Here is a 26,399-nt window from a genome sequence, read left to right on the forward strand (position 1 = left end):
TTCTTCCCATCGCAACTTTTTTTTTCAATTCCAAAGGAAAAGACAACAAATCTTCAATTTCTTGTAGAAAATGTCGGATTTTGGTGATGAAGATGGCGAGGCGTATGTAATTGGATGACTTTGCTTGAATCTTGATCATTTTTGTCTGACAAAAAATAGCTTCAACGACGGATTCGAAAACACCTACGACTTTGATGAAGATGCTGCTCATTTCTCTGATAATGAAGAAGAGCAGGTAGACCCCGAGGCGTCAGAAAAGGTTGCGGCAAATGGTGGAGCAGGTCAAGATGATGAACTCGATGGATCTAAGATCGTCCCCATCAATCAGGCAAACCAAGCAAACAGAAAGAAAACATTGAAAGAGCTCGCCATTCCAAAAGAAAATAGAACTACTACACCATACATGACCAAGTACGAGCGTGCGAGAATACTAGGCACTCGCGCATTACAAATCAGTATGAACGCACCAGTCTTAGTCGATCTCGAAGGTGAAACAGACCCGTTGCAGATTGCCATGAAGGAATTGGCTCAGCGCAAGATTCCACTCATCGTCAGACGGTATCTTCCAGACGGTAGTTACGAGGACTGGGCGAGTGACGAGTTGATTGTTGAAAATTAGCATGTCTTTTTTAAAATTTGTGTTCTTTTGACGGCGTTTGCATTTTGTTTTCATTTGCTCACAGTGTGACAGAGCATGTACTTTACTAGAATCTCACATTTATTGCAGTTTACACAATCATCGCATCTGCTAGATCTTTATACAGCAACCTCTCTTTCCCCATATGCTTCTTAATGTATGGCTTAAAACATCGCTCAATTTCTGCCTCCTCAAATCCATTATCAATCAAAGACTCCTTTAATTCAGCAACATCAGCCTGTCCATTGTCGTCTTCGTCAAACGCACTAAACGCGCTCACAAGCTGTTCCTTTCTACTGAACCGTGACAAAATTGCTGACATTGACGTCAAGTAAGCAGGAAACTGTAGTGGAGACGGCATCTGAGCCAGCATGTCATTCACACTCTGCGAGCTTGGGTTTTGTCCTTGCTTTGTCAGTAAAAGTCTCACGTATTCGTAGAAAAGGCATACCCAGAGACGACAGCATGATTTTTAAATCATTGGCACTAATTACACCGTCCCGGTCATTATCGAGCATTGTGAACGACTCCTTGATCTGGTTAATCTGGCCCTGGCTCAGCTGAGTGAATGCGCCTGAAGCCACTCTAGTCCCTGCCCTCGGCTGTTCTGCCATCTCAGGGAGTTCGTCATGATCGTATAATATCCGCTGTTTTACCTATAGCCTATTAGTACCTTTTTGAATGGCTATGGGTCACTCACCATTGTTTGTTGACTCTATTACACTGAGTACTCGAGTACTTGCAGCAGTGTTTACTCCCATCAGCAATTACATATTATTCACATCAAGTTACGCTTAAAGCTTTAACCCCACACATATGTTACACTTACAGCATTTAGCTTGTGCGGCGCTTGTTGTCATGGCAACAGCCAATATTTACATAAACAATCCAAACAATTTCATCTCTCAAGCCATCCTCATCATCTCAAAATTTCCCACCACAACGCATCTCCCACGCAACATCCAGCGCATTTTGGTTTGTTACTCACCGCAATGACGTCTAAACAGCAAGGATCATTGCTTTCAATGAAGCGTTCAAACAGCTTACGGCCTCCGTCAACATCGACGATCCCGCTCGCTGCCAGCTCGGCAGCGAGACTCAACCGCGCGTCTGAAATTATACCATCTACATTGTCGACAGCTTCGCGGCGTAGCAATGAGAATCGCCCTCCCGCCGTTAAACGTAAGGAAGCAACTCCTCAGCCATCGTCAGTATCTAGTTCAAGGCCATCGTCTAGATCTTCGACTCGAGAAGACAATCAAGTTCGGACCGAGACCCGCATGCGCGAGAATTCAAATGCTAATAAAGAGACAAACATTCACGTCGTTGTGCGCTGCAGAGGACGCAATGATAGAGAACTAAAAGAAAACAGCAGCGTCGCTGTCTCTGCCACCGGCCATAGAGAAGTTACTATTCAAACAGGCCCAATGGCACACAATAACAAGACATATAGCTTTGATCATGTGTTTGGTCCTGAAGCCGATCAAAGCATGATCTATGACGATGTCGTGGCGCCAATTTTAGAAGAGGCATTGTCGGGCTACAATTGTACCATTTTCGCTTATGGCCAGACAGGTACCGGAAAAACCTACACAATGTCCGGTGATATCAACGACACATACGGTACATTTGCCCATGACGCTGGTATTATCCCACGTGTGATGTACAAGCTCTTTACGGCGTTGGAAGCGGAGCAGTCGGAGTATTCTGTCAAGTGCTCCTTTATTGAGCTGTACAATGAAGAGCTGCGCGATCTAATTAACAAGGAAGATGACCGCAAAGTCAAAATCTTTGAAGACTCAAACAAGAAAGGAATTGTCATCCAGGGAATGGAGGAATCTTTCATTAAAACCGCGTCCGACGGACTCAAAGTTTTGCAAGAGGGCTCACATAAACGTCAGGTCGCTGCTACAAAATGCAACGACCTCTCATCCCGGTCGCATACTGTTTTTACCATTACTGTTCACGTCAAGGAAATCTCAAGCGCTGGCGAAGAGTACCTCAGAATCGGCAAGCTGAACCTGGTCGATCTGGCAGGCTCAGAAAACATCAGCCGGTCTGGAGCCGAGAATAAACGTGCCCGTGAAGCTGGAATGATTAATCAGAGTTTGTTGACGTTAGGCCGTGTCATTAATGCGCTGGTCGACAAGTCGTCGCACATTCCTTACAGAGAATCCAAGCTCACTCGATTGTTGCAAGACTCGCTAGGTGGCCGAACTAAGACATGTATCATTGCGACCATCAGCCCAGCGAAAATGAACTTAGAAGAAACCATAAGCACGCTGGACTACGCCAGTCGGGCCAAAAACATCCGCAACAAACCACAGCTTAATCAAGTCATGTCAAAGAAGACACTCATCAAAGAATATGTGTTGGAGATTGAGCGGCTGAAAGCTGATCTGGCCGCGTGTCGGCAAAAGAATGGAGTGTACATCACTCAAGAGTCGTATCAAGATATTACAGCTGAGAGCGAAAGTCGGCGGGTACAGGTTGATGAGCAGAAACGAAAGATTGAGGTCATGGAGACACAGTTGCGTACATCACGAGAACAGTACGAACAGAGCCTGAAGATTATTCTCCAAGGAAAAAAGGAGTTAGAAATGACAACTGTATGGTTCTGTGTTGCTTCTTTTTTGCTGAATGCTAATTATATGACAGCAAGATTTGCGTGATACCAGAACAACTTTAGGGTTGACGGAAAGAGATTTGGTACTGTCGCAACAAAAGCTTAGCGGTGAAATGAAATTGCGGCAGGCGTATGAGATTACCGAACAGGAACTTAGAAATGCTGCTGAGAAGCTTATGGGATCAGTCCAGCAGGCTTCTTCTGACGTGAGGGAATTGAACAGCACGATTGACAAAAAAACAGAGCTTGAAGCAACCAATCGCGAAATTTTCGCCAAGTCGCAAATGGCGGTTGTCGACTCCAGTCGCCAGTTTGAGACAAAGGTATCCAGTTTTGCGGCTTCGCAGACTCAGTTCTTTGAGGCAGCGACTGAGAAGTTGCAAACGATGCTGCAAGCTGAAACTGCAAAACTCGGCAGTATTTACAAGCTCGTTGACGAGAGTATCGTCGAGTTTGGTTCACAGGAAGGCTCGTTAAAGAAGTTGATGTCGAGTGCCAAGGCAGAGACGAACCAAGTACTGGACGATATCAAGATTTTAAGGGAAGAGATCAAAAGCAAAGTTGGAGAAGGACTGAATGGACTGAACAATGCGACTGAAAAAATTGCACAGGAATTAATGAACCAGATTGAAATTTTTCAAGGAGAGGTTGGTATGATGTCCATTTTTGTGTTTGAGACTAACATAATCTAGACTTCAACTTCATACAATCAGCTCGGACGTGACTTCAAGGGTGTGTTTGACGATATGCAACGATATATGCACTCACAAAACGCTGAGATCGAAAAGCTCCATGCTGCGCTTATTAATGCAGCTGCAGCTGCCTCGACCGAGATCGAGACTCGGTCGGAAACGCTACAAGCAGTTGCAGACGAAGAACAAAAATTTGCAGAAGCGGAGAGAGTAAAGCTGGTTGAGGATATGAGCAGTTTGGTGAATGCAATGGTGCGATCAGCAAGCGACAGATTGGCGTCCAAGATCAAGACGACGCGCGATGAAATGGCGTCGTCCAAGGCCAGTCTTGACAACGCTGGACACGAGTTTGTGACTGGTGTGTCTGGATGGCTAAGCAAACAAGGCGAATATCAGCGTTTAATGGTTCAGAACAAGGAACGCATCAAGCAGAGCATCATTGATTCGTACCATGCGACAGAACATCAAGGCCAAAACTTGCAAGACAGCACAAAAGCAATTCATTCAGAAGCAGTCAAGATTGTGGCGTCACAGAAAGAAAACCTTGCGGTCCAGATGCAAGCCCTAGATGAGTTTGCGTCCAGAGCCAAGGCGCAGAATGAAGCGCACCATACGGCGTATAACCAGGCAGTCGACGGTATTGAGAAGACTATTCATGGTGTATTCAAATCTGCAAATGCTGGGATCGAGGAGTCTGGGCAGGAGTTACACATCTACGCCAAGGATGCGAATCGTATATTAGTGGCTGCGAGCGCGAACGCGACCGAGTACAGCAGCAGCAGTGTGAAGGAATACGGTGTGCTGCGAGACAAGATCACGAATGTGGCGATGAGCAAGTACACTCCGACCGGCCATACGCCAAAGAAGGGAAAGAAGTATGAAGTTCCTGCAACGTTGCCTAAGACAAGGATAGAAGAACTGGGATTGTGATTGATTGTTTTTATACCTCGTAGAATTGTGAATATATATAAAGTGTGGACAAATCAAGCCGGAACTCCAAGTATATTATACAAACTAGGCCTGCCATGGAGACACCGTCTCGTCCGGATGAGGATCATTATGTGATTCTGATTCATGTAACTGAGCGGGTTCTTGTTCTTCAGATGTTAATTGTTGGTCGGCTTCGGACTGGACCGGCTCAGCCAAGATTGTCCGACTTAGCTCTTCTGACTTTGCGTCAGGTTCGTCTTCTGCTTTAGAATCAGGGTCGTCAAGTGCAGACGCAAAGATGGGCTGGTCAACATCTTCGTCGTTAAACTTCGGTATTGCGGTGTCTGAGTGCTGGGACGACAATGACTGCTGCATGACTGGGTCTTGTAATGTAAACGGGTTTTCGTCCTCCACGTATGGGCTGTCAGGTTTTTCTTCTTCGTGAGTTGATTCTGCTAGTCTTGCTTGAATCGCGTCCGCCATTGCTAGATAGTCGTTCGCTGACGGGTCTTGGAGCAACGTCTTGATCTTTGCATTCCTGCGCGAGTTAATAATTGTTAAATCACAGCATAATAAAAGCGCGTACGACTGAGAAAACAAGTCCGCAAACGCAAACGCAGACTGCAGTTCAGTTTGTGCCGCGCTCTGGCTCCGTCTCGAGCTGCTCATGCTGGTACCGTCTTTTCGTCTCGGCGTCTTATGCACACCCGACGGCGCGTCTACAGTTGTAGGACCGACGCCGTCAATCGTGAGCATCTTGCCAATGTCGACCGAGTTCCCGCTCGGTCGCATCGCGAGCGCAGTGATTTCGGCTTTTGTTACCTGCCAGTCTGGAGAGAGCGATGTTGCGCGAACAACGGTCTTTGCGTCGTCCGCAAAGTCGACTAAGATCGTGCGCTCTGATGACTTCGCGCCGTCAGCTGCGGCGGAGTAGGGGGACGGCCGGTCGGGGTTGAAGTCATCGTCGGTGAAGATGTAGTGTAGACGCGGATGGAATGTGCGTGTGTGGTTGCTGTCGGGCCCGGTAGCGTCATTGACGATTGTAAAATACAGCGGCGGTTTCTGCGATGTCGGAGGAGGTCCTTCTTCGTCCATCTTGTGATGGTGATCTTGTTTGGCGTGTGATGTGGGTGGAGTAGAAACCGTGGGGCTGCAGCACACTCCACACAGAACAACTAAACGCGCCAGGTCAAGGTGAAAATGAGCGCGAAATCGGTCGCGATTATCGGCGCAGGGCCGGTTGGTGCTTTGGCTGGCTTATATTTTTCAAATGAGGGCTGGGACGTGACGATTTATGAATTACGTGGAGGTGCGGTTGCTGAGTGAGTGAATGACGATTACTTACTGATGGAACAGATCCTCGTCATGCCCGCGTACCAGGAAGTACCGCGTCTACTGGTAAATCAATTAATTTGGCATTGTCACATAGAGGAATTGAGGGACTTCGTGGTGCGAGCGAGTCGCTGGCAGAAATGGTCATGAAGAACGTGGTGCCGGTGTATGGACGAATGATTCACGATCATAAGGGCAAACAGCACTCACAAGCGTACGACGTGCACGGCCAGCACATTAATGCAGTTGATCGAGGGTGGTTAAATAATGCCCTAGTAGACGAGATTGAGAAACGGGACAATGTCGAGCTCAAGTTTGGGCATAGGCTGTTACAGTGTGATTTTGATATGAAGACTATTAAGCTCGAAACCAAGTGAGTGAAAGCGTGGGTTGAAAGGCAGATCAATGCTGATTATTGAGGGATGGAAGTGTGGATGTCACGGCAGATCTCGTTGTTGGTGCAGACGGTGCACATTCTGCTGTTCGGCGTCAGTTGATGCGAGTTGCCAGGTATGGCTTTTTAGTAGCGGGCGTCTTCTTGTTTAACGGATAGGGTCGATTTTGAGCAAAAGTACATTGACACTTTGTGGTCAGAAATATCAATCCCGCCTCGGATTGAGTCTGACGGCACTGAGAGCTACCCACTGGATCCTCAACATTTACATATTTGGCCTCGAAAGACATTCATGCTTATGAGTCTAGCGAATATTGGAGACGACAAGTCGTTCACAGGCACTCTTTTCATGCCGCAGGCTAATTTCGATGACATTACATATCCGCTCGATGTGATTGATTTTTTCAAGTACCATTTCCCTGACGTTGTGCCTCTAATTGGGGAAGAGAATTTGATTAAACAATTTTTCGATAATCCTAGAGGGTCACTGGTTTCGATTAAGGTAAGATCGTGATTTTGTATTTAATAAAGTTACTGACTGTCAGTGCAACCCATATCACTATTTAGACCGGTGTATTTTAATTGGCGATGCAGCCCACGCAGTAAGTTTATTCACTCGTGCCAACGCATTTACTAATGGACAGATGGTGCCATTCTATGGCCAAGGCATGAATTGCGGTTTTGAAGACGTGCAAGTCTTATTCAAGATGTTCAAAGAGCACAATGCGGTGTCAAGCGCACTCAACAAATACACTGCTTCCAGACAAAAAGACCTGTACTCCATTTCGGACATGGCAATGGACAACTACGTCGAGATGCGGTCGTCCGTAACGTCAAATATGTATTTGGCTCGCAAAAACACAGAAGAGTTCATGTACAAATACTTCCCGAGACTGGGCGTCAGGACATTGTATAACATGGTCAGCTTCTCGAGCACGCCTTACAGCGTCGCGCTGAAGAAGAGTATAGCCCAAGGCAGAACATTCAACACTGTGTTTTTTGGTGCCGGTATTGGCATGGTTGGTCTGGCCGCGTACGGTGCGTATCGATTTAGAAAAGTCTGGAAAAGCGCACTTTCTTCATCTTGATCGTTTAGGCGATTGAAATGTCATAACGCATGGGTTTAGGGTTAATATCATCAACCACGAATGACGCTTAAACGACTTAATAGAACGATAAAAAGGCTGGGCTGAGTAATAATATATCATCTATTTGTACTTTAATTAAAATTTAAGGTAATTCGGCTTTAATTGCGTGAGAAAATGGACTTACATTGTTGGTGAAGTGCAACGTGGCCGAGTTCAGACCCTGCGGCTCAAATCTCCTCGGAGTCGTTGCTCTCGAAGACTAACTCTCCGTTTTCCTAACTAAATTGTTAACATAATGGCTTTACGCGTGTATATCATGCTGGCGATGCTGGTCTTGATAATGGTGGTAGTTGAAGCAACTGAGAATGTTCACATTGGTAAGATCAATTAATGTGTGGGAATCAAAATACTGAGATTTGCAATAGGAATTACCAAAAAGGTCCCCAAGGAGGACTGTCTTCGCAAATCAAAGAAGGGAGACTTAATTTATGTTCATTATACTGGGTTTCTTGAAGACGGGTATAAATTTGACACGTCGCTTGACAAGGGTTCGCCACTGAGATTTACTCTGGGACGTGGTCAGGTCATTCAAGGATGGGACCGAGGTTTGCTTGGGTATGTGGAACTTGTGCTGGACTGGTGTGGTTGTTGACTGTGTAGAATGTGCATTGGCGAGCATCGCAAATTGACTGTGCCTGCATCATTGGGATATGGTAAGTCTATACGAGTACACAACTTTTACAATGCTGACTTGTTTAGGCGACAGAGATATGGGTGACATTCCTGCTGGATCGACCTTGATATTTGAGACTGAACTCGTTTCTATTGGTGGCTACACCCCTCCGCCTCGTAAACCCCAGCCAGCCGCGCCAGAAACGATTCCGGAGCCAGTGCAGGCCGAGCAAATTGAACTTGAGACCCCAATCAAGACCGCGGAGTCAGCTGTCACCAGCAGCCAGGTCATCGATCCTACTCCTGAGCCTGAGTCTTCGTCGTTGCCGTCGTCTGAGTCTGAAGAGCAGATGTTTACGATTCTCCCTATCGATACTGACGCTGAGCCAGAAACTCTCGACAGGTACAAAAGGGACGAGTTGTGATGGATTTTAAAATATGTACATTTGTCTCTGCATCGTCTTGGTCAATATATTACACTCCCAATCCTTTGTCTCTCAACCGTAGTCTTTTGTCTCAGTCCCGCCCATTGTCAATCCCACTCTGACGCTCGATGATGGCCCATATCCGCTCCATCTTGTATCCGCCCGAATCGTCCGCAACGTAGAAGTACCTCCTCGTTGGCCGCTCGACTGCCACTTCTTTTCCGGTCTCTGGGTCAACTTTTGGCGGCGGTGTCACGACCTCTAAATTTACCCATCCCAGTCTCTTGTTGGCCACTCGTAAATCTTCCAGCTTAACCCGGCAATTGTACAGGCCGCGTCCCCAAAGCGAAATACACTCAAACAAAAACTCCTCGTTCTTCTTCACCTTCTCGACGTCAACAGGCTCGCCCTCAGGCGTGTCGTAGATTCGAAATATCCGATGCACGTACGGTGTGGTGAAGTACGTTACGAACGGCAGCGGCACGAGCGCCGGTATTCCAATCAGTAGCGACATGCTGTTCGCAATACTGTCCATTCCCAGTAACGCGGCCGAGAAATACCCACCAATGGTCGCGAAAATCCACACGTTGCGCTTGGCGGCAGCGACATGGTAAGATGACGAGGCCTGGTATATTGGCGCCCGCGCAATTGTCTCCTTCCGCGGATTAATATACTCAACGTTGTACACAAACGGCACAAACGGACCCGTCCGGACTTTGGCCTTGACCTCGTCATCTTCAGGCATGGACGGGTTGATTTCACTCGACGCAAATCGCATTTGAACTCCACGAGTCACGGCCTGGCGTAGTTCTCGCTTGAGCTGCACTTCGCTGTGCCTAACAAGCCGTATACACCGAGCACCAAACATGACTTTTGGGCTCCAATTGAGTCTGAAGGTGTTATTGGGTTTATCGGATAAATTTAGGGTTCGATATATTTTTTTCGCACTGTCCCGAAAACTAACCCTGACCCGACGCGTCGATCAAAGTTGATTGTTTACAGGTCGACGACGGTCTCTACTCTCCGCAATGTCTACAAAGCGGAAGCTACGGTCAGCGACTACTGTGGTCCCGGAGATTGCACCTAATACGAAGTCAAGTCCGTCCAAAAAATCCAAAGTTGCTAAAAAAAAAGGTACGGATACGACTGTAACCGAAAGCCGCAGCGAGGTTGCAACAGAGAGCAAGGATGATGGACCTCACTACTGGCTATTTAAGGCCGAGCCAGAGACACGGCTGGTAGGTGGGATAGATGTACGATTTAGTATCGACGATTTGAAACGCGACGGGCGCGGGAGTTGGGATGGAGTACGGAATTACACGGCGCGGAACTGCATGCAGAGCATGAAAGTTGGAGACTTGGGATTTTTCTATCATTCAAATTGCAAAATGCCGGGAATTGTTGGCGTGTTGAAAGTTGTCAAGCGGGCGTATCCAGATTGTAAGGGGGTTCGAAAGAGAAGCAAGCTTTAAGTGCTGACTGTTACAGATACTGCATTTGACACAAAACATCCATATTACGACCCAAAGAGCGACAAAGACAAGCCGAAATGGTATATGGTAGATGTAGAGTACGTCTGTCACACGAAGAGGCTGATTGGGCTGCATGAACTTAAAACTCTTCTTGCGAAAGACGGCGCAAAATCGCCTTTGAACAGCATGGCATTGCTTCGTCAAGGCAGGCTTTCAGTGTCTCCGGTTAAACAAGTAGAGTGGGATTATATACTTGGCCTGTCTGAACAGCCTGATCCAGCAACTTCTGACGACTATAACGACTAACTGATATGCAAACACTCTATTCCTCTCCTGTTACTATGTACTTTTTGTCTGACCGCTGTGCCCACTCTGTCCAGCTTCCATCATAAACTATCACCGGTTTGTCCTCCCTGAGCAAACCAGACTTGCCAAACGCAGTCTCGATCACACAAGCAGTGACGCCGGTGCCGCACATGGCAATCGTAGGCTTGTCTGGATCAATACCTTTGGACAAAAAGTAATCCGATAACTCGTCCGCAGTCTTGTAGTTGTTTGTACCTTCGACCAGAACTTCATTGAACGGCATCGAGATTGAGTCTGGAATGTGACCGGACGGCAAGCCTGGTCGCGGCTCGGGTGCCTGTCCAGTCCATCTTGCGTGCGGTCGAGCGTCAATGACGTTGAACTTCTTGCGAAACAAGGGCTCGATAATAACCTGGCGTAAATCGCTGTATGTCACAACACGGTCTTCAAGCTCACCGGGCGATTCGTATGTGGTCTTGCACGGGTTCGCCTCCTCAGCTGTTGACAGCTTTGTTGTGTCGATCTCATGGCTTTCCTGTTTATATTGAGCGTAGTTGTCAAGAAGAAAGACGGACGGGTGTTGAAAGACAGTTAGCATCCACAACGCACGTGGAGCAGAAAAGTTCCCCTGCTTGTCGTAAACAACGAGTATGTCCTGCAAAGTTAGAATCATCTTCTGTTTCGTTCAAGTTGAAGATCATACATTCTTGTTAATACCGAGATTGCCTGTTGGTGTCAGATTGAATTCTTGGTCATATCGCAAAGTAACGTACTCATGGCCTGATTAAATCCCTCGGTCGAAGGCAGCATGTGAGGATAAGGCGATTTCGGGTCTTTAATTTCATCAATATCGAAGAATCGAGCACCGGGAATCCTTTCGCTTAAAAACTCATCTTTGCCGATCCGGCCAGCATTCGGAAGGTACCAAGTTGCATCGAGCGGGATAACAGGAAATTTAGATGTTTTAAGCAGTGATTTGAATGTAGACGGAGTCAGAATTGACTGGACTGATACTCTTGAAGGTGGACGCATTGTGAGTGCTGAAGACAGTAGTACTATGACGATGACGATTGAACCAGCCTAGAATGAGAGAGGCATTCAGGAGTATTTAAAGTTTGTTAGATTTTGTTTACTCGCGAGTTCAGTCATCCTTTTCGTTAATGAACTACTTTAATTTGCTTTCACTGTGACAAAACAACAGACGAAATACCAAAATGAAAGTGACGATAAATAGATGGAATGCTATTGGTACATGGCACTGGGATCATCCGCAAGAAGAGCTATGTGGAATCTGCCGAGTTGCATTTGATGGAACATGCCCTACTTGTAAATATCCAGGTGATGATTGTCCTCTTAGTGAGTTGATTGGATTGTATTGGTTTGGTATAGAGCTAACTACATAGTTATTGGAGTCTGTAAGCATGCGTTTCATATGCACTGTCTGCTAAAATGGATCAATACAGAGGCGTCTCAAGGATTATGCCCGATGTGTCGACAACCTTTTGAGACTGCAACGGAGTAGATTGTATTTATGTATTATAACGGTGTTCTGGAGTTATTTCAGGTTTACTATAGCGGACGTCTTGGGTTTTTAGTGAGCTGAGTGGTTGATCGTTTTAATAGCTAAATGAATTTGATCAATTTATGGTCAGCGATGGTTCTTGTTGCTAAGTAATTAATAGAAGTTATTTTAAATATATTCTAGCGTGTTCACATTGTTTCTTTGTCTTTATTTATATGTATTTATATGTATTTATATGTATTTATATGTATTTATATGTATTTATATGTATTTATATGTATTTAAACTTGTCCATCTTACTAATTCCGAATTCGTGCGGCTTTGAAAGGAAGTTCATGATTTTTTGAAATAATTCACAATTTCTTCACCGGGAACAACATTTTCATTTGTTGCTCAGTTAGTCTGTGGACTAGACAAAATTATACTGAAAAATGCCTGAATCGGAAGCGCAGATTTGCGCCAGAGAAGGATGCGAGAATCCAGCTTCGTCTCTTCAATGTCCTACTTGTCTGAAACTCGACATCAAATCATTTTTCTGCAGCCAAGATTGTTTTAAAAAGTACGCGAATCTGTTAGAATCGAGAGTATCCAGTACTGACTATCATCCAGGGCATGGTCTACTCACAAACTTCTACATAAACAACCTACAAAACCATACGACCCATTCCCAACTTATGCATATACCGGCTCAATACGTCCAGTATACCCGCTCTCACCAACCCGAAAAGTTCCAGACAACATTCCGCTACCAGACTATGCACACGACGGAATTCCCGTGTCTGAACAGCGTCAAGGCCGGACAAACAATATACCAACCAATAGCCCCGAGGACATCGAGGCCATGAAAGAGGCATGCAAGCTCGGCCGAAAAGTGCTCGACATTGCTGCCGCGTCCCTCAAGGTCGGCATGCCATCTGACAAGATTGACGAGATTGTACACAACGCTACCATCGAGGCTGGCGCATACCCGTCGCCACTGAATTACTACAACTTCCCAAAAAGTGTCTGCGTTTCTGTTAACGAAATCATTTGCCATGGTATTCCTGACCAGCGGCCGTTCGAGAACGGCGACATTGTCAACATCGACATTTCGCTATACTACAACGGCGTGCACGCCGATCTGAATGAAACGTATTACGTCGGTCCAAAAGCGCTCGCAGATGCAGACTCAATCAGATTAGTCGAAACCACTCGTGAGGCGTTGGACTTGGCCATCAAAATTGTCAAGCCTGGACTGCCATTCAGGGAGATTGGGAACGTCATTGAGAAGCACGCAAATGCGAACGGCTGCTCAGTCATCCGTACGTACTGCGGACATGGCACAAACAGACTCTTTCACTGCGCTCCAAACATTCTTCATTATGCCAAGAACAAGTCAACCGGTGTGGCCAAAGCTGGAATGACATTCACCATTGAACCTATGCTTGCACTAGGAACGTGGAGAGACAAGACTTGGCCTGACAACTGGACATCAACAACGATCGACGGGAAGCGAAGTGCCCAATTTGGTATGTTGATATGTTTCTACCACTTGGTAACAATTCTAACTGTATTATAGAACATATGCTCCTGGTCACTGAAACTGGTGTTGAGGTCATGACTGCCAGGACTCCAGACTCACCCGGCGGTCCTGTTGCCAGATTGTTGTAGATAGTCAAATACAGAGTACTTATCTAGATGACCACGAAATGCGTAACAGGCCATTTAAATACCTTGCTTACTTGTACAAGAACCTCTACACAACTATAATACTCGGTTTATTTGTGCCGTCTCGCCTAAATTACTATACACCGAAATGAGCCACATCTCCCATGCCCGCTCCGTCATATCGCGCCTTGACTCATGCAATGTAAGCATGTATTTACTGCCCAACAATCTACTCCTCGTCACGAATAAGGGCAACAATCATGCTGTACAGGTAAAAGAAGAACATCAACAGATGGAATCCGAGCTTGATAAAACTCTCCTTCTTGTGCTCGTTGAGAGTCCGGAAAATTTCAGTAGCATCCAACAAATGGGTGTTGTTGATGAATCTTACTGCATTAGAAAAGCACACAAACTATAAAGCGAAAACTTACTTGTTGACGTTGTATGCTAACAGAGGAAGGTTGAGCAACAATGCGATCCAATATCCATTGATCAAAAACATAAAAGTAAGAAAAGCCTGAACACTGGCTTCTGGTAATATGTACTACAAACTATGAGCACTTGAATATCACTCTGTATCCAAATAACGTACCGCATTGAGTCTGTTACAGAGATCGAAAACATTGATGTAGTCTTGTCGCAATCATTAGCTATTTACCTAAAATTGTCATATATAGACGTACCGCATTCTAATACAAGTTAGTCATAACATTCTTCTTTTCACTCAAACTTATAAACATACCTAAATCACTGTACATTATTGTAAAGAAAACTTGCAGAAACAAGTTGACTGCGTTCAAAATGACGGCTAACAGATACAGCCTATAAATTAATTCCAGTTCTTTCAATTACAATCAAATCAAACGTACCACGCTTCACCTGACATCATTATATATAATACAGATATTCAAAGTGTAGCAATTGTAATTGATCTCGGAAAGAATAAAATCTAAATTAAAAGCAAGGCTAATCTTAGAGATGCTGAGACAAACACAAGAATCGTCGATAAATTGTTTATGTCACCGGATCTCAAAGTTAGACAAGCCAAAGTAATCAGCACAGATCTTAACAATTACAGCAACATAAACATCAGCACTGTCAAATTGTGTAGTTGTGACTTATCAATTAAGACCCACTATCTAAATTCGAGCACCAACTGCAAGTACAGGCTGTAAACTTCAAAGAAGCAAAACGTACCTTCACGATAACAAAATATTAAAAATACCCGAGTCCAGAGAGTGACGAGCGAGACTTAGAAAAGACTAGGGAGGTTGGGATTTTTGTATGGAGCAAGTTGAATGACCGTCGTGTCCTCGGTATCGTGGAAGTTGAGCGAAGCGCACGGCCACACAGCATCGACATTTCTCGCACTGCCACATCGGTACTCATTTTAGACACCACAAAACCCTTAAATGTTACACTTCGTGTACGTTAATGACTACAACATACATAAGTCCTACTAACTAACTACTTGAAATTGTCATACACATAGCACGATTGACAACACATTGAGATGAGTAGTAAGCCGCTTTGGCGCTCGCAATCTGCGGTACGACTTTTTTTTATTCAAATCGCTCAGACTGCTGACTTCAACCCAGATAACTGCAATGCTTTGTGCTGCATCTGCGGTCATGATTTATACAATTTACTCTAGTGAGATTTCCAGACGTTCTGGGAGTTCAGACACTAAGCGACGCGGACGAAGAAGACAAAGGAACGGCGTGGTTCAACCTGTGACTGAAGGACATAGGCAAGCCTTAGATCAAATCATTGACGGTACAGCAAATACGACTGGAGACGTCAACGCCGTGACTACTGTCGTACAGTATACTCATGCCATTGGACAGTGGGAATCACAACGGGAAGAGCAACGGCAGCTTAACAGGAGCGAATCCCAGGCTGAACATGACGCAGCCTACGACTGGGGCCAAGGATTTGACTCACAATCTGCTCCAGTCATGCCACCGGACTTAGATAGTGATGACGACAACGACGACTCTTCAGACTTTTTACATGAACTGGGAATTAATCTCACCAGATTACACGACCATGAACGCGTGATCGCTCTACTACATAGTTCAGCGTTGGACTGGAAAAGACAACAGGCAGTTGTACACCGTATGCAAAGTTTACTTCAATACCTTTTCATTCCGACTGATGAGAACGTATAGGCGGCGTTAGCTGCAACAGCTGCAAAAGAAAGTTGGTACCAAATTTGGGTACAAATAAGCTGTCATGCTAACTGTATGCAGTCCACTCCGTGGGATTCGATATCGATGTGCACAATGCGACGACTTTGATTTGTGTGAGGCTTGCGAGACCCTAGGAACCCACTATCCGACTCATGTTTTCTTTAAAATCAAAATTCCCGTCCCCGTTCTGTACAGCCATGAACTGTCAAGCAAGGTCTGTTATCCAGGCAATCCACAACTCATGAGGAAATTACCACAGCACTTAGAAACAGATTGCCTTGAAAATATGACTAAAATGACATTCTGTAAGTGATAATTAGTTCGAGTTATATTAGTGCTGACCATGTCCAGTCGACGAATTTGAAATTGAAGCACTGTATGAGCAATTCAAAAGTCTAGTGGTTGTTGACTTTCCTTATGACAATTGTAAAATCTATGCAGGAATAGATCACGAAACTTTTAAGAAACTGATTTCACGTCTGGGATCAATTCCTAATCTAGTAACAAGTCGTATTTTCGCGATATACGACTCGGACAATAATGGCATTGTTGGATTTGAAGAGTATGTCCTTACTTTGAACACGCTTACTCACTCACCCAACAAAGAGCGTATAAGACTTGTTTTTAAAGGCTACGATCTCGACGGCGACGGATTCGTTACCAAGAAAGACATGCTGGACATGTTTGCGGCATATTTTGAGTTGTCGAGCGATCTCGTCGGATCAATGCTGCTGCCTTTGGAGAACGAGTTCATAGAACTGCAGCGGGAACTTATTCCAAGTCATCAGCCAATATCATCTGCATTTGTAGCAAACATCCCGTCTTTGGTCGATCAACCTGCTATGACACCTGCAGCGGATAAAGATACAGACGGTGACTGGTTGCTAGATAATCGGATCGAGCCTTTATCAGAACGAGTTCAGTTTAGCGAAAACTTCAGCGACGCGGAAGCAGACGCCGAGTTGAAGCAGATCAGTATGAAAGCTATAGAAGATTTAATTCACGAGATTTTCATCGTTGCCGAGCCAAAAGCCCCAGAACGCGGGTTGGACATTGAGGAGTTTACTTCAGTCGCTCTGTTTAAAGCCATGGGTATTTATTATGGAATGCTGCAATGCTGGATCGAGTCTGCGATATTTTAAGCCTGCTTGTTTGTGTACGATAGGGAACGAGTTGCAAGCAGCTGGCTTTGGCAATTGTAACTGTAAATGAAATATAGTACATAGGGAATCTCTATTGACGCCAAATTAGATGCGAAGTTAGCAATACAACAAATCCAAATTAACTTCTAGAACAGACCAACTAGGAAGCATCGGTATTAGATGGCAACATAATTGTTTTGTCATCGCCATCCTCATCCTCTTCTTCAACGTCATCATCATCACTGTTATCATCTCCGTCGTCTGTATTACCTTCATCGGCACCAATCTCACCATCGTCCATGTAAATCTGCGTCGCGTCGTCGTAGCTTAGAACTCTGCCGCCGACCCTCAATTCGTCTTCTAACACTGTGTATGATAACGACGTTTTCGCTTCTTTGACCATTAAATCTGACATAAATATGCATTTTGTGATGCTGTTGTTCATCGCACGAGATGTCGCCAGCAGTTCTTCCTCCGTAATTGTGAATTTATCCATCGGCATTGACCACTTTTTGCTCGCTTTGCTAGCCTCATGCACCGCATGCAGTGTATTGTCTTCTTCCTCGTTAAGTGATCCGTGATCATCCTTCACGCCCTCACCTTCGCTGTCTTCTGTATCTGAAACTGACATGTCTGCAGTGTTAAATTCGTCGCCACTAATGTTATTCCGCTGTATCCAACGCTTCAGCGCACGCAGCTCCCTGCTCTGACTCCGCATCTGCCGCTCAAGTGTCCGATTGATTTCAAGTAAAGACGTGTTCGATATTTCCAAATCCAAAATCTTTCGATTTACTCGCGCCGAGTCTTCTTCTGGTACTTTATTTGCCGTATCATCGTCATCACCAGATTCTTCTGCTGCACTGTACTGAGAATCAACTTCGTCAGAAGACATTGCAGAACTGAAACTCGAAGCTGACAGCGTCGGACTTAAATGGAAAAACGGCGGCGGTGACAGTGCGGAGGTTGAGCTTGATGCTACGGAAGCTGATGGCGCCGGTCGACGAGGCGACATTACTTCCTCGTCGCCATTTGCGTACACAAACTTTGAATGTAACGACGGCACTACTGGAGCGGAATGTCGCGCATTTGCATTTGCACTCATCAGGGTCTGATATGCTGTTGGACTACTGTTAGAAACTGCTGGTCTCGACTTGACCGCGTTTGTGGTTGCTTTTGATGACGACGCACGACTGCTAGACGTAGAGCTCCGGAGCGGCAAGCCCGGTCTTATAGTAGGTTGAGTTGCCAACGGTGATGAGCTGCGTGGGGTCGAAACCTCATTCGCATAGAATATCTTTTTCGATTCTGGTTGTTGTGCCGCTTGTGTCTGTCTATACCGCGGAGATCTCGTTGTCACGGTTGCCGGCAGATATGAAACTGTAGTTTTACTCGCAGTCGCATTAGTCGACCCGGAAGACTGAGATCTTTCAGTTTGTAGAGCCGGCATCGACGGTTTCCTTGAAATACCTGGGGTTTGTACAAGAGATGTCGTGCTCGAACGCAAGGTCGAGCTACGACCGACCGGCGGTCGCTGGATTGTATCTGAAGTGCGCATTAAAACAAAAGCAAATAAGACACGTGTGCGACAGTACGATACACCATGTTACTTTTGTCGCCCAGTAGGAACTGCAGTTGGTATTTGTGTGGCCAATGTGGAGGATAAAATGCACCTGAAAATATTCAGGGGCAGTTCCTGACTCGAAATTTAAACCTTAATCTGATGCATGAGCTGTAACACAAGCCGTAACGCGTCAAAGTAATTTGCACAGATTGATTGATTGAAAGCTGAACTATAGTGTGGATTAATTAAATATCGAGAGTAGACGAATTGTATGATGGTGACTAATAAAACTAGGGAAAATAACGTGCTGGATAGTGATACGGGCCAATCAACAAAAGCTGCTGATACGTGATTCTGCTAACAACTAACACTATGTGCTAAGCACTGTTATATAATGGCTTACAAAGTATAAGCGATATAGTACGTAATTGAATTGAGCACTTGCTATGATAATCATATCTAATAAACTTCAGCTGATTCAGAATAGCGACACAGTTGCACTTTCCGTCCGCACGGTACTGCTGAATCATAATTACATTTTACCAATCGCCACATTTACCAAAAGTTTATTCTTGAACAGAATTCAGATCGACAATTTCAGTTCTCAACTGTGTAATCACGAGTTCATTAAATTTGTCGCCGGCTAGTGTGACATGACGATGTACGCCGCACTTTATGCGGCCAAAACTGAATACTAGATGTCGGTGAACTGTCTCCGTTACGGTAATTTTTGTTATATAATACATGCTGACCAGCTCATACTGCTCATCGAATATTGGTAAATGAACCCAAGTAAGACCCACATACCATATGCAACCGCCCATTCTCGTCCAGGTCCTCATTGGGTACGTGTTCCTCGAGAATAATCTTAACTTCTTGTTTCAACTTGGCCGCTGTCCCCTCATCAAGATGCCAAAAACTGGGGTCATCCTGCCACATCACAAGGACGTCTCGAATATCCACCGTAACACTAAACAAAGTAGAATACTCTTGCAATGGCACACGATACATTGCTGATAGTCCATATAGAGACGATGACTGCATACCGGTCAGCCATTCACGCCATTTGTACGAAGTGTGTCTTTCGTCGTCGTTTCGGTAGGTTTTCAAAAGTTTAGCGACCTCCACCTGCCAGGAATCTGGCTTTAAGTTGTCTTGATATCTGTGCTTCTTCATTTCACGATATGTCACTGTGTATGGGTTCGTCGTCCCGATCGCACCAGTCCGGAATCTGGATGTGAGCTTGCGTAAAGCGGGTCCGCCTCTCTTGATACCGTATTGTTCAGCAAGCTCTTTCAAAACTTCATCCCATCTCTGTCGCTCTTCCTCTTGGCTCAATTCATTCGAGTCCTCTTTTTCTCTGTGCAGCTTCTCTATCTCAGAAAGTAGAAACTTCACACCGGATCTGAAAGGCCGGTTTGGAAGTCTGTACTGTGCACTAATTTTTGCCGGAACTTTTTGCGATGTATGAACGCAACTGTAAGGTGAGACTTGTAATTCTGGATCAAACACATGGTAAAACACAAGGCGTCCATTTCGTCTGAGCAATTTGTTGGCATACTGCAAATCTTCATAACCATTAAAATATTGAATGCACGATGAAAACGCCAAAACGTCTAGTCCAAGTTCCGGTCTTACAGAGTCTAACAATGTGTACTGCTTTTGCCTTTGCAGTTGTTCTGATAAAGATATACTAGAGCCCAAGCCGGCATAATTGCTGGCTAAATTATCTGCGAGCCCGGAACTGATGTCTAGCTCAAACAGCGAATGCATATCTAAATTCGGCTTCAGTTCGTCCAAAACTCCCCGATTGATTCCAATATGTACATCCAACCCTCGCAATTTTGGCTTTTGCAGTTTGGCCTGAAGTAATGATATCAAATATTGATCGTGTAGACCTAAAGAACCAGACGGTCTATATGCTACTGCAGATTGAGCCAAATGACTCGATTCCGGCTGATCCTCCGTGTCTGGTTCGTCCATTGTGTCGCAATCTTGCAGCAACTCGTCTATACCACTCGCACTTGTCGTTGAATACGCAAGTTGTTGCAATAATAATTTTGAGTTCTTGACGCAAGACGAGAATTGACGTGTACACCTCACGCCAGTAGATAGCCATAATGCGCCAAACATCATAGTACATAATTCAACATATATTCGTACATCCTTAGTACGTGACCTCACTGCTTATAAGCAAAATTGTATCTTTTTGCTGTATTGGTATTTCGTGAAATCCGCAATTTATTTCTTGCTCTAAAATGTGCGGCTCAGCATTGAATTTCAACCTTTATTCGTTCCATTTAAATAATTGCCTATGTATCGGCATTTTAAGTTGAATGGGCAAATTATTATATGCAATTATGGTGTAAAACTATTTACAAAACTCCTTTCGTGCTAGGAACTTCATTCCTGCCTGTTCGTGTCGTGGCTTCACGCAAAGCAACTGCGAGAGCCTTGAACGCGCTCTCAGCTCTGTGGTGATCGTTTTCTCCACGCAAGCAGTCGACATGGATGGTGATTCCCGCCGCAAACGCAAAACTCTTGAGAACATGAGGAATCATTTCCGTCGACCAGTCGCCAATCTTTTCCCGCTTGGTACCAATATCAATCGTAGCGTATGGGCGAGACGATAAGTCAACCACGGCTCTAGAAAGAGCTTCGTCTAAAGGAGCATATGCGTATCCAAACCGCTTCACACCAACAATTTTCCCAAGCGCCTGCTTAAACGCGATGCCAATTGCGATGGCGCAGTCTTCAGTTGTATGATGGTCGTCGACTATTAGCGTAATTAGTAATTTGTCCGCCGTTTAAACAAAATTCAAGTGCCATACTATGCAAATCTCCATCGCAAAAAATGTTTATACTCCATCCCGCATGCTTAGCCAAAGCATGCAACATATGATCGTAAAAGCCTACTCCAGTGTTGACTACAATTTCTTGAGTCTGTGACTTTTGGGTAGCGTGTGAAGTCTCGCCTTTGTCGTCACCATTCGCTGTCTCCTTTTTGCTTTCTTTCTTCTCGGTCCCCTCGAACGGTGGCAGTTCTCCGCCGTCAATTGAAAGCTGGATCCGAATTTTCGTCTCGTTTGTATTTCGTACAATTGCAGCCTTTCTGGGCACCAATTCTGAAGCAGACGAAACCATTTTTGTTAATAGACTAAAAAAAAAGTTCTTTTTCCGAAGAGAAGTAGTTTTGTACTAATTTGAATTGAGTGACCGAAGATTGGAAACTTTTTGTAATTCGATGTCCGTGTGTATAGCACCAGTTTACTTGCAGTAATTTCAAATGGCAGGTATACACTATTTTGGGCTTCTCAGAAGTGGACATCATGATATCGTAGATAGAACGCCTTTGTGCATAATAGAACACCTTGTGATCCTCTATAACATAACCAGTCATAAATTATGACTACCAATAATGCTATTTCAAATCTCAATACAAATTGCCAGTCAGTTGATGTACATATTATGAGAACTCGGCTAGTTGCATAAACGCATAAGCCATGCGGCGCATATACAGTCTACCTCCTCAAAAAAAAATTGTCAAATCTCTCTTCACAACTACACACACACAACGACTTACTCTTTAAAAGGTATGTTCAATTTGCAGTTACTACAAAGAAAACACGGGAGACTCTTTGATTTGCATGATGATTTAAATATCATGCATAGTTCAACTGAATTAACTTTGAAGAGAAAAATATAGCAAATGTCTTTCGCTCCTATCTGATCTAGCAAATCTTGTATCTCCAAGTGTTTTCAGTGAAAATGTTTTTATTTGTTGATTGATGAGCTAATGACATAAATAGATTTTAATACGTAAGTATTTTAACGGACCGTTACTGCTGTTCTGCATCGTGTATAAGTTACTACATGAATACATGTTTTTAACTGCTACGCCTAATAATGCCACTATCGTAGTGTATATGTGTTGAGGCAATCCTCAAAACACATGTATTCAAGAAAGTTCTCGCAGTAATTACTATAAACAATCGCAGTACGGTGTATTTCCATTCTTAGGAACTTACAACTTAGTTGCATTCATCAGCATATATCATCAGTACATTACACTGACAACAAAATATATATTCACACGACTCTCTTTTAACCCTATTACATTTAATCTACATCCTTCATATCTGTATCAACATCTTCAGCAGGAGCAGCGGCAGCAGCCTTGGCTGCTTGCTGAGCGGCAAACGCAGCAGCAGCAGCGGCCTCAGCAGCAGCTTCCTTCTCCTCCCGGATTCGTCGCTCTTCTTCCTCGCGTTTCCGGTTTTCGGCATCCCGCTTCTCCTGCTCGGATTTCAAGTACCGGCCTTTAATAACGCCTCCGACAGCGTCGAGCTCTGCGTACTTGGAAACATAAGCAGACTTAGTAGCATCCTCACCTTCGTCGTACAGCCAATCCTCAGCAGCGTCCAGCATCGCGCGGAACTGCGATTTCTCTTCATCGCTCGAGAAATCGGCGTATTTGTCCTCGATCTTTCCACGCATGTCATAGATGTACTCTTCCAAGGCGTTCTTTCGGTCCTCGGTATCGGCAACATGCTTATCGTCTTCAACCATCTGGTTCTCCTTTTCAATAAGACTAAGCTTAATAGACTGATCAATGCTTGTAGTGCCGTGAATAATAGAAAGGGTGTCCTTGCGAACCCACTTCTTAACCTGCTTGGTCTTGACAGGTTCCTTAGGCTCTTCACCTTCCTTGACCTCCTCAGCAGGCTCTTCAACAATCTCCTCAACCGCAGTGTAGGCAGAATCAATCGTAACAAGACCAGAGTGATCGGTTCTTAGTCTGATCTTGACAGCAGGAGCGTCGCCCTTGTCAGTTGGTTTAGCACCTTTAATGGTCCACTTGCCGATCCAGGGGTTCACTGTACCAGGCAGGGTCTCCGGGTTTGTGTATCTAGCTTCAATCTCAAAGGTATCGTCCCGGAACAAAGTGATGATCTTCGTCGACGGAATAACATTTCCAGTAGGGAAAACTTCCAGTGACGAAAGATCCTCACCTTCAACAGGCTCCCATTGAAAGGTAACTGAGTATTGGTTGACGTCTTCAAACTTGTAGGGTCTAACACGGATAGTAGGCGAATGAGACGCGCAAACAAATGCACATCCTCGGGCAATAGCTTCGTCTTGGTTAAGAGTGAAAGACAAAGGCTTGCCAAAGTAGTTGGCAATAGTCTCCTTAATTGAAGGAATTCGGGTAGAGCCTCCAATAAGCTCAACAGAGTCAATCTGATCCATAGGGAGCTTGGATTCTTTTAAGGCAGTCTCCAAAGGAACAACGAGTTTGTCAAGAAGAGGCTTAACAAGGTCCTCTAACTCAGATCGAGTCATAGCAGAAGACACATCAACATCGTTCATGACAGATTCAATGTTGAACGGCGCGGTCGCGTTGGCAGACAGAATTTTCTTTAGTCTTTCAGCTTGAGCTAAGACACGAGAATAGGCCTTAAGGTTGGTGTGAACATCAATCTTATACTTTTCCTTAAACTGCTCTGCAAAGAACTCTGTGATGGCAAAATCAAACTCACGACCTCCAAAGTGCACATCATATGCTGACGAAAGGACCTTAAGCTCTCCCTGCTTGAACGCAACAACGGAAACACTGTAGCTCGAGTGACCGATATCGACAAAAACGACATTCTTGGTCTGCCCCTCAGGAAAAGTTCGGAAAACACCATATGAGATAGCAGCGGCCGTGTTCTCGTTAATCAATCTGACAGGGTTAAGGCTGGCAATGTGAGCAGCATCAATGATAGCACGACGCTGAACATCAGAGTACCAACCAGGGACAGAGAGAACAATGTCCGTGACAGGCATCTTGATCTCGTTGGAGGTAGTGGCCTTGATTTTAGACAGGTACATGGCCACCAACTGCGTTGCTGTAAAAACCGCAGGCTCGCCCTGGTATAAAACTTTGACACCGACGGCGCCATTGATGTCCACAATTTCGCTAGCAAGAAACTTCTTCTCGTATTCAACTTCTGGGTCCGAGGCCGATCGGCCAAGGATTCGCTTCAAGGAGCCAATTGTGTTTTTGAAGTTTGTGTTTTCTTGGGTCTTCGCACTCTCACCAATAAACCTGTTCTTAGTACCGAAAGCGACAAGCGAACTTATAATTATTAGTGTGGTCAGAGACAAAAAAAGACGTGAACTCACGGAGTGGAACGGTTAGAAACCTCGTTCACAATGACGTCGATACCCCGATTTCTGGCAACCTGTGATTATAGATTAGTATCTAGTTGGTGATAATCAATAGAGTGAACTTACTGCGACGACAGTGTTTGCATTACCAATATCAATACCGACAGATCCGCTCATTGTGTATAAAATATATTATTTTGATAGTAAATAGTCTAATCAAAATGAAGACAATTTTTGCAAAAGAAAATAAAAAACTTGTAATATTCCTTTCAAACTAAAGATCAAAAGGTAAACTAACTGGAAACTTGATATAAATCTATAGTGTTCTGGCGTTCAAGACACAAATTGAGCTCTGTGAAGATTTTACTGTGAATTTAAAAAGCTGCTAACTATCATTAAAAAGCAATTGCCGCATATATGTGTAAACAGTTTGTATTTGTGGTTTATATGTAGCATTAAACATTTATATATGCAAATTGAAATAAGGTTTAGATGTGTATGCGGCTCAGAAACGTTCTTCTAAATTCTGTGGCTACAAAATCGAATTTTGTAGCGCAGACGCGAATGTTCTAATGCCTTCTATGTCTTTTATATACCATCTCAGTGTGGTTCATGTAATAATTATAAGACAGAAATAACACAATTGATCTTATTTAAAAGATATAAAACTTTTTGATTGGTTATAGTTCACGTATGAGCGAAGAAAAGGGGAATTTGAGTGCTGATTCATTATTGTACAGTTTACTGGTATACTGTTGAACTGATTTTTTCTAAATGCTGCAATTACTTGTTACTAAACTGACTGAAATCATTGCTGAACAAAATGTTTTTTTTGTGCGTGCTGAAACGATAATATGCGATCTCAAGAAGTATCGCAAACATTGTTCAAATTGAACAGCTGATGTTGTGAATACGCGAGCTTTTTATAGATTCTAGAAGTACTGCTAGTATGCATACTGTCAAGCGATTCAAGGTTTAGTCGCCAGTCTCAATTACACATGGAAAGTGGACAAATGCGTTTTAAAAAGTACGCTTTGTATAGTGAACTTGATATGCGTCTCTTTCACATGTAGCTGTTTAGTTCTTGTTTTGTTATCAAAGCAAACTAGTCATTCAGATTATTCAAGCGTCGTAGTCTATACGATACCGTTACTAATCAAAAATAAAGTACATGAGACCTGCGTAACGGTGGCAAAATATCCTTACTACACGACACCAAGAAGTTTGCATTATGTAGTGCCTTTCACGATAAATTGCTTGTACATATTATGTCTTCAAGTAGAACATGAGCTATGACATATATAGTAACTATTGCTCGATAGCACTAAGCAAAAGCGGTACAATACCCATTGATAAATGCAAACTTGGTTACTGAGTTTTCGACCACATTAGAAGACAGTGGATCTAGACGCGTCTTTGCACAAGCGGCACTGACTTATACGAAAAACAAGAGTTTTATCTCAATCATCGCTATTATTCAGATTATTTCCGACTGATGAGTACAATTGGGCTGACACTGCTATGCCGTGGCTTTCAAACGCGGATCGTCAATGTTTGCGATCTAGTTCTTATGTGAAGTTATTTTCCTATCATCTCTGTCTCAATCCA

The 26,399-nt window shown here is 44.3% G+C and overlaps 17 protein-coding genes across 17 annotated transcripts; 8 read left to right on the forward strand and 9 right to left on the reverse strand.

Moving 5' to 3' along the window:
- The first annotated feature begins 15 nt into the window (after positions 1 to 15).
- On the forward strand, positions 16 to 674 carry V1512DRAFT_16912 (DNA-directed RNA polymerases I). The gene is made up of 2 exons (XM_066913108.1): positions 16 to 102; positions 160 to 674. The coding sequence occupies exons 1-2, from the start codon at positions 71 to 73 to the stop codon at positions 617 to 619; spliced, it is 492 nt and encodes a 163-aa protein (XP_066774470.1). The 5' UTR covers positions 16 to 70; the 3' UTR covers positions 620 to 674.
- A 54-nt stretch (positions 675 to 728) lies between these two features.
- Positions 729 to 1,251, reverse strand: V1512DRAFT_200164 (uncharacterized protein; the record flags this gene model as incomplete). The annotated part of the gene is made up of 2 exons (XM_066913179.1): positions 729 to 1,042; positions 1,089 to 1,251. 2 exons carry the CDS (start codon positions 1,249 to 1,251, stop codon positions 729 to 731), a joined length of 477 nt encoding a protein of 158 aa, XP_066774471.1.
- A 285-nt stretch (positions 1,252 to 1,536) lies between these two features.
- V1512DRAFT_256928 (P-loop containing nucleoside triphosphate hydrolase protein) lies at positions 1,537 to 4,942 on the forward strand. The gene is made up of 3 exons (XM_066915127.1): positions 1,537 to 3,246; positions 3,296 to 3,910; positions 3,956 to 4,942. The coding sequence occupies exons 1-3, from the start codon at positions 1,630 to 1,632 to the stop codon at positions 4,883 to 4,885; spliced, it is 3,162 nt and encodes a 1,053-aa protein (XP_066774472.1). The 5' UTR covers positions 1,537 to 1,629; the 3' UTR covers positions 4,886 to 4,942.
- Positions 4,928 to 6,205, reverse strand: V1512DRAFT_16917 (uncharacterized protein). Its single transcript, XM_066913110.1, has 2 exons — positions 5,472 to 6,205; positions 4,928 to 5,423 (listed from the first exon to the last, which is right to left on the reverse strand). Exons 1-2 carry the CDS (start codon positions 5,978 to 5,980, stop codon positions 4,970 to 4,972), a joined length of 963 nt encoding a protein of 320 aa, XP_066774473.1. The 5' UTR covers positions 5,981 to 6,205; the 3' UTR covers positions 4,928 to 4,969.
- Positions 6,017 to 7,861, forward strand: V1512DRAFT_232675 (uncharacterized protein). Its single transcript, XM_066914016.1, has 6 exons — positions 6,017 to 6,194; positions 6,242 to 6,590; positions 6,638 to 6,727; positions 6,771 to 7,113; positions 7,157 to 7,213; positions 7,256 to 7,861. Exons 1-6 carry the CDS (start codon positions 6,086 to 6,088, stop codon positions 7,697 to 7,699), a joined length of 1,392 nt encoding a protein of 463 aa, XP_066774474.1. The 5' UTR covers positions 6,017 to 6,085; the 3' UTR covers positions 7,700 to 7,861.
- On the forward strand, positions 7,836 to 8,862 carry V1512DRAFT_256934 (uncharacterized protein). The gene is made up of 4 exons (XM_066915128.1): positions 7,836 to 8,076; positions 8,125 to 8,314; positions 8,360 to 8,412; positions 8,459 to 8,862. Exons 1-4 carry the CDS (start codon positions 7,995 to 7,997, stop codon positions 8,794 to 8,796), a joined length of 663 nt encoding a protein of 220 aa, XP_066774475.1. The 5' UTR covers positions 7,836 to 7,994; the 3' UTR covers positions 8,797 to 8,862.
- Positions 8,694 to 9,720, reverse strand: V1512DRAFT_256936 (uncharacterized protein). Its single transcript, XM_066915129.1, has one exon. It carries the CDS (start codon positions 9,662 to 9,664, stop codon positions 8,888 to 8,890), a length of 777 nt encoding a protein of 258 aa, XP_066774476.1. The 5' UTR covers positions 9,665 to 9,720; the 3' UTR covers positions 8,694 to 8,887.
- Positions 9,643 to 10,627, forward strand: V1512DRAFT_256938 (PUA-like domain-containing protein). The gene is made up of 3 exons (XM_066915130.1): positions 9,643 to 9,721; positions 9,769 to 10,236; positions 10,285 to 10,627. Exons 2-3 carry the CDS (start codon positions 9,825 to 9,827, stop codon positions 10,572 to 10,574), a joined length of 702 nt encoding a protein of 233 aa, XP_066774477.1. The 5' UTR covers positions 9,643 to 9,721; positions 9,769 to 9,824; the 3' UTR covers positions 10,575 to 10,627.
- On the reverse strand, positions 10,189 to 11,753 carry V1512DRAFT_288915 (Rhodanese-like domain-containing protein). Its single transcript, XM_066918155.1, has 3 exons — positions 11,348 to 11,753; positions 11,278 to 11,300; positions 10,189 to 11,229 (listed from the first exon to the last, which is right to left on the reverse strand). Exons 1-3 carry the CDS (start codon positions 11,604 to 11,606, stop codon positions 10,591 to 10,593), a joined length of 921 nt encoding a protein of 306 aa, XP_066774478.1. The 5' UTR covers positions 11,607 to 11,753; the 3' UTR covers positions 10,189 to 10,590.
- On the forward strand, positions 11,691 to 12,292 carry V1512DRAFT_232691 (anaphase-promoting complex subunit 11). Its single transcript, XM_066914017.1, has 2 exons — positions 11,691 to 11,930; positions 11,978 to 12,292. The coding sequence occupies exons 1-2, from the start codon at positions 11,789 to 11,791 to the stop codon at positions 12,094 to 12,096; spliced, it is 261 nt and encodes an 86-aa protein (XP_066774479.1). The 5' UTR covers positions 11,691 to 11,788; the 3' UTR covers positions 12,097 to 12,292.
- A 171-nt stretch (positions 12,293 to 12,463) lies between these two features.
- Positions 12,464 to 13,777, forward strand: V1512DRAFT_256943 (peptidase M24, structural domain-containing protein). The gene is made up of 3 exons (XM_066915131.1): positions 12,464 to 12,655; positions 12,706 to 13,604; positions 13,655 to 13,777. Exons 1-3 carry the CDS (start codon positions 12,528 to 12,530, stop codon positions 13,744 to 13,746), a joined length of 1,119 nt encoding a protein of 372 aa, XP_066774480.1. The 5' UTR covers positions 12,464 to 12,527; the 3' UTR covers positions 13,747 to 13,777.
- Positions 13,778 to 13,830: 53 nt separating this feature from the next.
- Positions 13,831 to 15,118, reverse strand: V1512DRAFT_256948 (cornichon). The gene is made up of 7 exons (XM_066915132.1): positions 14,942 to 15,118; positions 14,613 to 14,788; positions 14,486 to 14,565; positions 14,427 to 14,432; positions 14,336 to 14,376; positions 14,175 to 14,287; positions 13,831 to 14,129 (listed from the first exon to the last, which is right to left on the reverse strand). The coding sequence occupies exons 2-7, from the start codon at positions 14,630 to 14,632 to the stop codon at positions 13,973 to 13,975; spliced, it is 417 nt and encodes a 138-aa protein (XP_066774481.1). The 5' UTR covers positions 14,633 to 14,788; positions 14,942 to 15,118; the 3' UTR covers positions 13,831 to 13,972.
- An 81-nt stretch (positions 15,119 to 15,199) lies between these two features.
- On the forward strand, positions 15,200 to 17,228 carry V1512DRAFT_256949 (uncharacterized protein). Its single transcript, XM_066915133.1, has 5 exons — positions 15,200 to 15,292; positions 15,342 to 15,861; positions 15,915 to 15,945; positions 15,996 to 16,240; positions 16,287 to 17,228. Exons 1-5 carry the CDS (start codon positions 15,257 to 15,259, stop codon positions 17,075 to 17,077), a joined length of 1,623 nt encoding a protein of 540 aa, XP_066774482.1. The 5' UTR covers positions 15,200 to 15,256; the 3' UTR covers positions 17,078 to 17,228.
- V1512DRAFT_17157 (uncharacterized protein) lies at positions 16,841 to 18,991 on the reverse strand. The gene has a single exon (XM_066913120.1). The coding sequence runs from the start codon at positions 18,630 to 18,632 to the stop codon at positions 17,238 to 17,240; it is 1,395 nt and encodes a 464-aa protein (XP_066774483.1). The 5' UTR covers positions 18,633 to 18,991; the 3' UTR covers positions 16,841 to 17,237.
- Positions 18,992 to 19,403: 412 nt separating this feature from the next.
- Positions 19,404 to 20,771, reverse strand: V1512DRAFT_245193 (uncharacterized protein; the record flags this gene model as incomplete). The annotated part of the gene is made up of 1 exon (XM_066914360.1): positions 19,404 to 20,771. The coding sequence occupies one exon, from the start codon at positions 20,769 to 20,771 to the stop codon at positions 19,404 to 19,406; it is 1,368 nt and encodes a 455-aa protein (XP_066774484.1).
- A 205-nt stretch (positions 20,772 to 20,976) lies between these two features.
- Positions 20,977 to 21,852, reverse strand: V1512DRAFT_284761 (Imidazoleglycerol-phosphate dehydratase-domain-containing protein). Its single transcript, XM_066918028.1, has 2 exons — positions 21,470 to 21,852; positions 20,977 to 21,414 (listed from the first exon to the last, which is right to left on the reverse strand). Exons 1-2 carry the CDS (start codon positions 21,780 to 21,782, stop codon positions 21,014 to 21,016), a joined length of 714 nt encoding a protein of 237 aa, XP_066774485.1. The 5' UTR covers positions 21,783 to 21,852; the 3' UTR covers positions 20,977 to 21,013.
- Positions 21,853 to 22,678: 826 nt separating this feature from the next.
- Positions 22,679 to 25,211, reverse strand: V1512DRAFT_256956 (heat shock protein 70 family; the record flags this gene model as incomplete). The annotated part of the gene is made up of 3 exons (XM_066915134.1): positions 24,918 to 25,211; positions 24,807 to 24,865; positions 22,679 to 24,759 (listed from the first exon to the last, which is right to left on the reverse strand). Coding segments are annotated over exons 1-3 (2,107 nt in total), but the record flags the coding sequence as incomplete, so codon positions are not given.
- Between the last annotated feature and the right edge of the window lie 1,188 nt (positions 25,212 to 26,399).

This window comes from Lipomyces arxii, assembly GCF_038497795.1.
Source record: "Lipomyces arxii strain Phaff 12-163 unplaced genomic scaffold V1512scaffold_1, whole genome shotgun sequence".
Classification (NCBI taxonomy): Eukaryota; Fungi; Ascomycota; class Lipomycetes; order Lipomycetales; family Lipomycetaceae; genus Lipomyces; species Lipomyces arxii.

Excerpts from the sequence above, each read along its gene's own strand:
- V1512DRAFT_256948 (XM_066915132.1), bottom strand. The coding sequence starts at position 14,632 with ATGATGTCAGGTGAAGCGTG. Across the intron at positions 14,566-14,612 it reads ATGATGTCAGGTGAAGCGTG|GCTGTATCTGTTAGCCGTCA; the intron begins GTACGTTTGATT and ends ATTAATTTATAG. Across the intron at positions 14,130-14,174 it reads TTAGCATACAACGTCAACAA|ATTCATCAACAACACCCATT; the intron begins GTAAGTTTTCGC and ends TAATGCAGTAAG.
- V1512DRAFT_256943 (XM_066915131.1), top strand. The coding sequence starts at position 12,528 with ATGCCTGAATCGGAAGCGCAGATTTGCGCCAGAGAAGGATGCGAGAAT. Across the intron at positions 12,656-12,705 it reads AGCCAAGATTGTTTTAAAAA|GGCATGGTCTACTCACAAAC; the intron begins GTACGCGAATCT and ends ACTATCATCCAG. Across the intron at positions 13,605-13,654 it reads GAAGCGAAGTGCCCAATTTG|AACATATGCTCCTGGTCACT; the intron begins GTATGTTGATAT and ends ACTGTATTATAG.
- V1512DRAFT_288915 (XM_066918155.1), bottom strand. The coding sequence starts at position 11,606 with ATGCGTCCACCTTCAAGAGTATCAGTCCAGTCAATTCTGACTCCGTCT. Across the intron at positions 11,301-11,347 it reads GGGATTTAATCAGGCCATGA|GCAATCTCGGTATTAACAAG; the intron begins GTACGTTACTTT and ends TGACACCAACAG. Across the intron at positions 11,230-11,277 it reads ATCTCGGTATTAACAAGAAT|GACATACTCGTTGTTTACGA; the intron begins GTATGATCTTCA and ends CTAACTTTGCAG.
- V1512DRAFT_256949 (XM_066915133.1), top strand. The coding sequence starts at position 15,257 with ATGAGTAGTAAGCCGCTTTGGCGCTCGCAATCTGCG. Across the intron at positions 15,293-15,341 it reads TTTGGCGCTCGCAATCTGCG|ATAACTGCAATGCTTTGTGC; the intron begins GTACGACTTTTT and ends ACTTCAACCCAG. Across the intron at positions 16,241-16,286 it reads TATGACTAAAATGACATTCT|TCGACGAATTTGAAATTGAA; the intron begins GTAAGTGATAAT and ends GACCATGTCCAG.
- V1512DRAFT_256928 (XM_066915127.1), top strand. The coding sequence starts at position 1,630 with ATGACGTCTAAACAGCAAGGATCATTGCTTTCAATGAAGCGTTCAAAC. Across the intron at positions 3,247-3,295 it reads AGGAGTTAGAAATGACAACT|CAAGATTTGCGTGATACCAG; the intron begins GTATGGTTCTGT and ends ATTATATGACAG. Across the intron at positions 3,911-3,955 it reads TTGAAATTTTTCAAGGAGAG|ACTTCAACTTCATACAATCA; the intron begins GTTGGTATGATG and ends AACATAATCTAG.
- V1512DRAFT_256934 (XM_066915128.1), top strand. The coding sequence starts at position 7,995 with ATGGCTTTACGCGTGTATATCATGCTGGCGATGCTGGTCTTGATAATG. Across the intron at positions 8,077-8,124 it reads AACTGAGAATGTTCACATTG|GAATTACCAAAAAGGTCCCC; the intron begins GTAAGATCAATT and ends GATTTGCAATAG. Across the intron at positions 8,413-8,458 it reads GCCTGCATCATTGGGATATG|GCGACAGAGATATGGGTGAC; the intron begins GTAAGTCTATAC and ends TGACTTGTTTAG.
- V1512DRAFT_17157 (XM_066913120.1), bottom strand. The coding sequence starts at position 18,632 with ATGCGCACTTCAGATACAATCCAGCGACCGCCGGTCGGTCGTAGCTCG.
- V1512DRAFT_232691 (XM_066914017.1), top strand. The coding sequence starts at position 11,789 with ATGAAAGTGACGATAAATAGATGGAATGCTATTGGTACATGGCACTGG. Across the intron at positions 11,931-11,977 it reads AGGTGATGATTGTCCTCTTA|TTATTGGAGTCTGTAAGCAT; the intron begins GTGAGTTGATTG and ends CTAACTACATAG.
- V1512DRAFT_16917 (XM_066913110.1), bottom strand. The coding sequence starts at position 5,980 with ATGGACGAAGAAGGACCTCCTCCGACATCGCAGAAACCGCCGCTGTAT. Across the intron at positions 5,424-5,471 it reads GCGGACTTGTTTTCTCAGTC|GAATGCAAAGATCAAGACGT; the intron begins GTACGCGCTTTT and ends TAACTCGCGCAG.
- V1512DRAFT_16912 (XM_066913108.1), top strand. The coding sequence starts at position 71 with ATGTCGGATTTTGGTGATGAAGATGGCGAGGC. Across the intron at positions 103-159 it reads GGTGATGAAGATGGCGAGGC|CTTCAACGACGGATTCGAAA; the intron begins GTATGTAATTGG and ends GACAAAAAATAG.
- V1512DRAFT_256936 (XM_066915129.1), bottom strand. The coding sequence starts at position 9,664 with ATGTTTGGTGCTCGGTGTATACGGCTTGTTAGGCACAGCGAAGTGCAG.
- V1512DRAFT_256938 (XM_066915130.1), top strand. The coding sequence starts at position 9,825 with ATGTCTACAAAGCGGAAGCTACGGTCAGCGACTACTGTGGTCCCGGAG. Across the intron at positions 10,237-10,284 it reads CAAGCGGGCGTATCCAGATT|ATACTGCATTTGACACAAAA; the intron begins GTAAGGGGGTTC and ends TGACTGTTACAG.
- V1512DRAFT_232675 (XM_066914016.1), top strand. The coding sequence starts at position 6,086 with ATGAGCGCGAAATCGGTCGCGATTATCGGCGCAGGGCCGGTTGGTGCT. Across the intron at positions 6,728-6,770 it reads CAGTTGATGCGAGTTGCCAG|GGTCGATTTTGAGCAAAAGT; the intron begins GTATGGCTTTTT and ends TTTAACGGATAG. Across the intron at positions 7,114-7,156 it reads GGTCACTGGTTTCGATTAAG|TGCAACCCATATCACTATTT; the intron begins GTAAGATCGTGA and ends ACTGACTGTCAG.
- V1512DRAFT_284761 (XM_066918028.1), bottom strand. The coding sequence starts at position 21,782 with ATGGTTTCGTCTGCTTCAGAATTGGTGCCCAGAAAGGCTGCAATTGTA. Across the intron at positions 21,415-21,469 it reads TTGCGATGGAGATTTGCATA|TCGACGACCATCATACAACT; the intron begins GTATGGCACTTG and ends TTACGCTAATAG.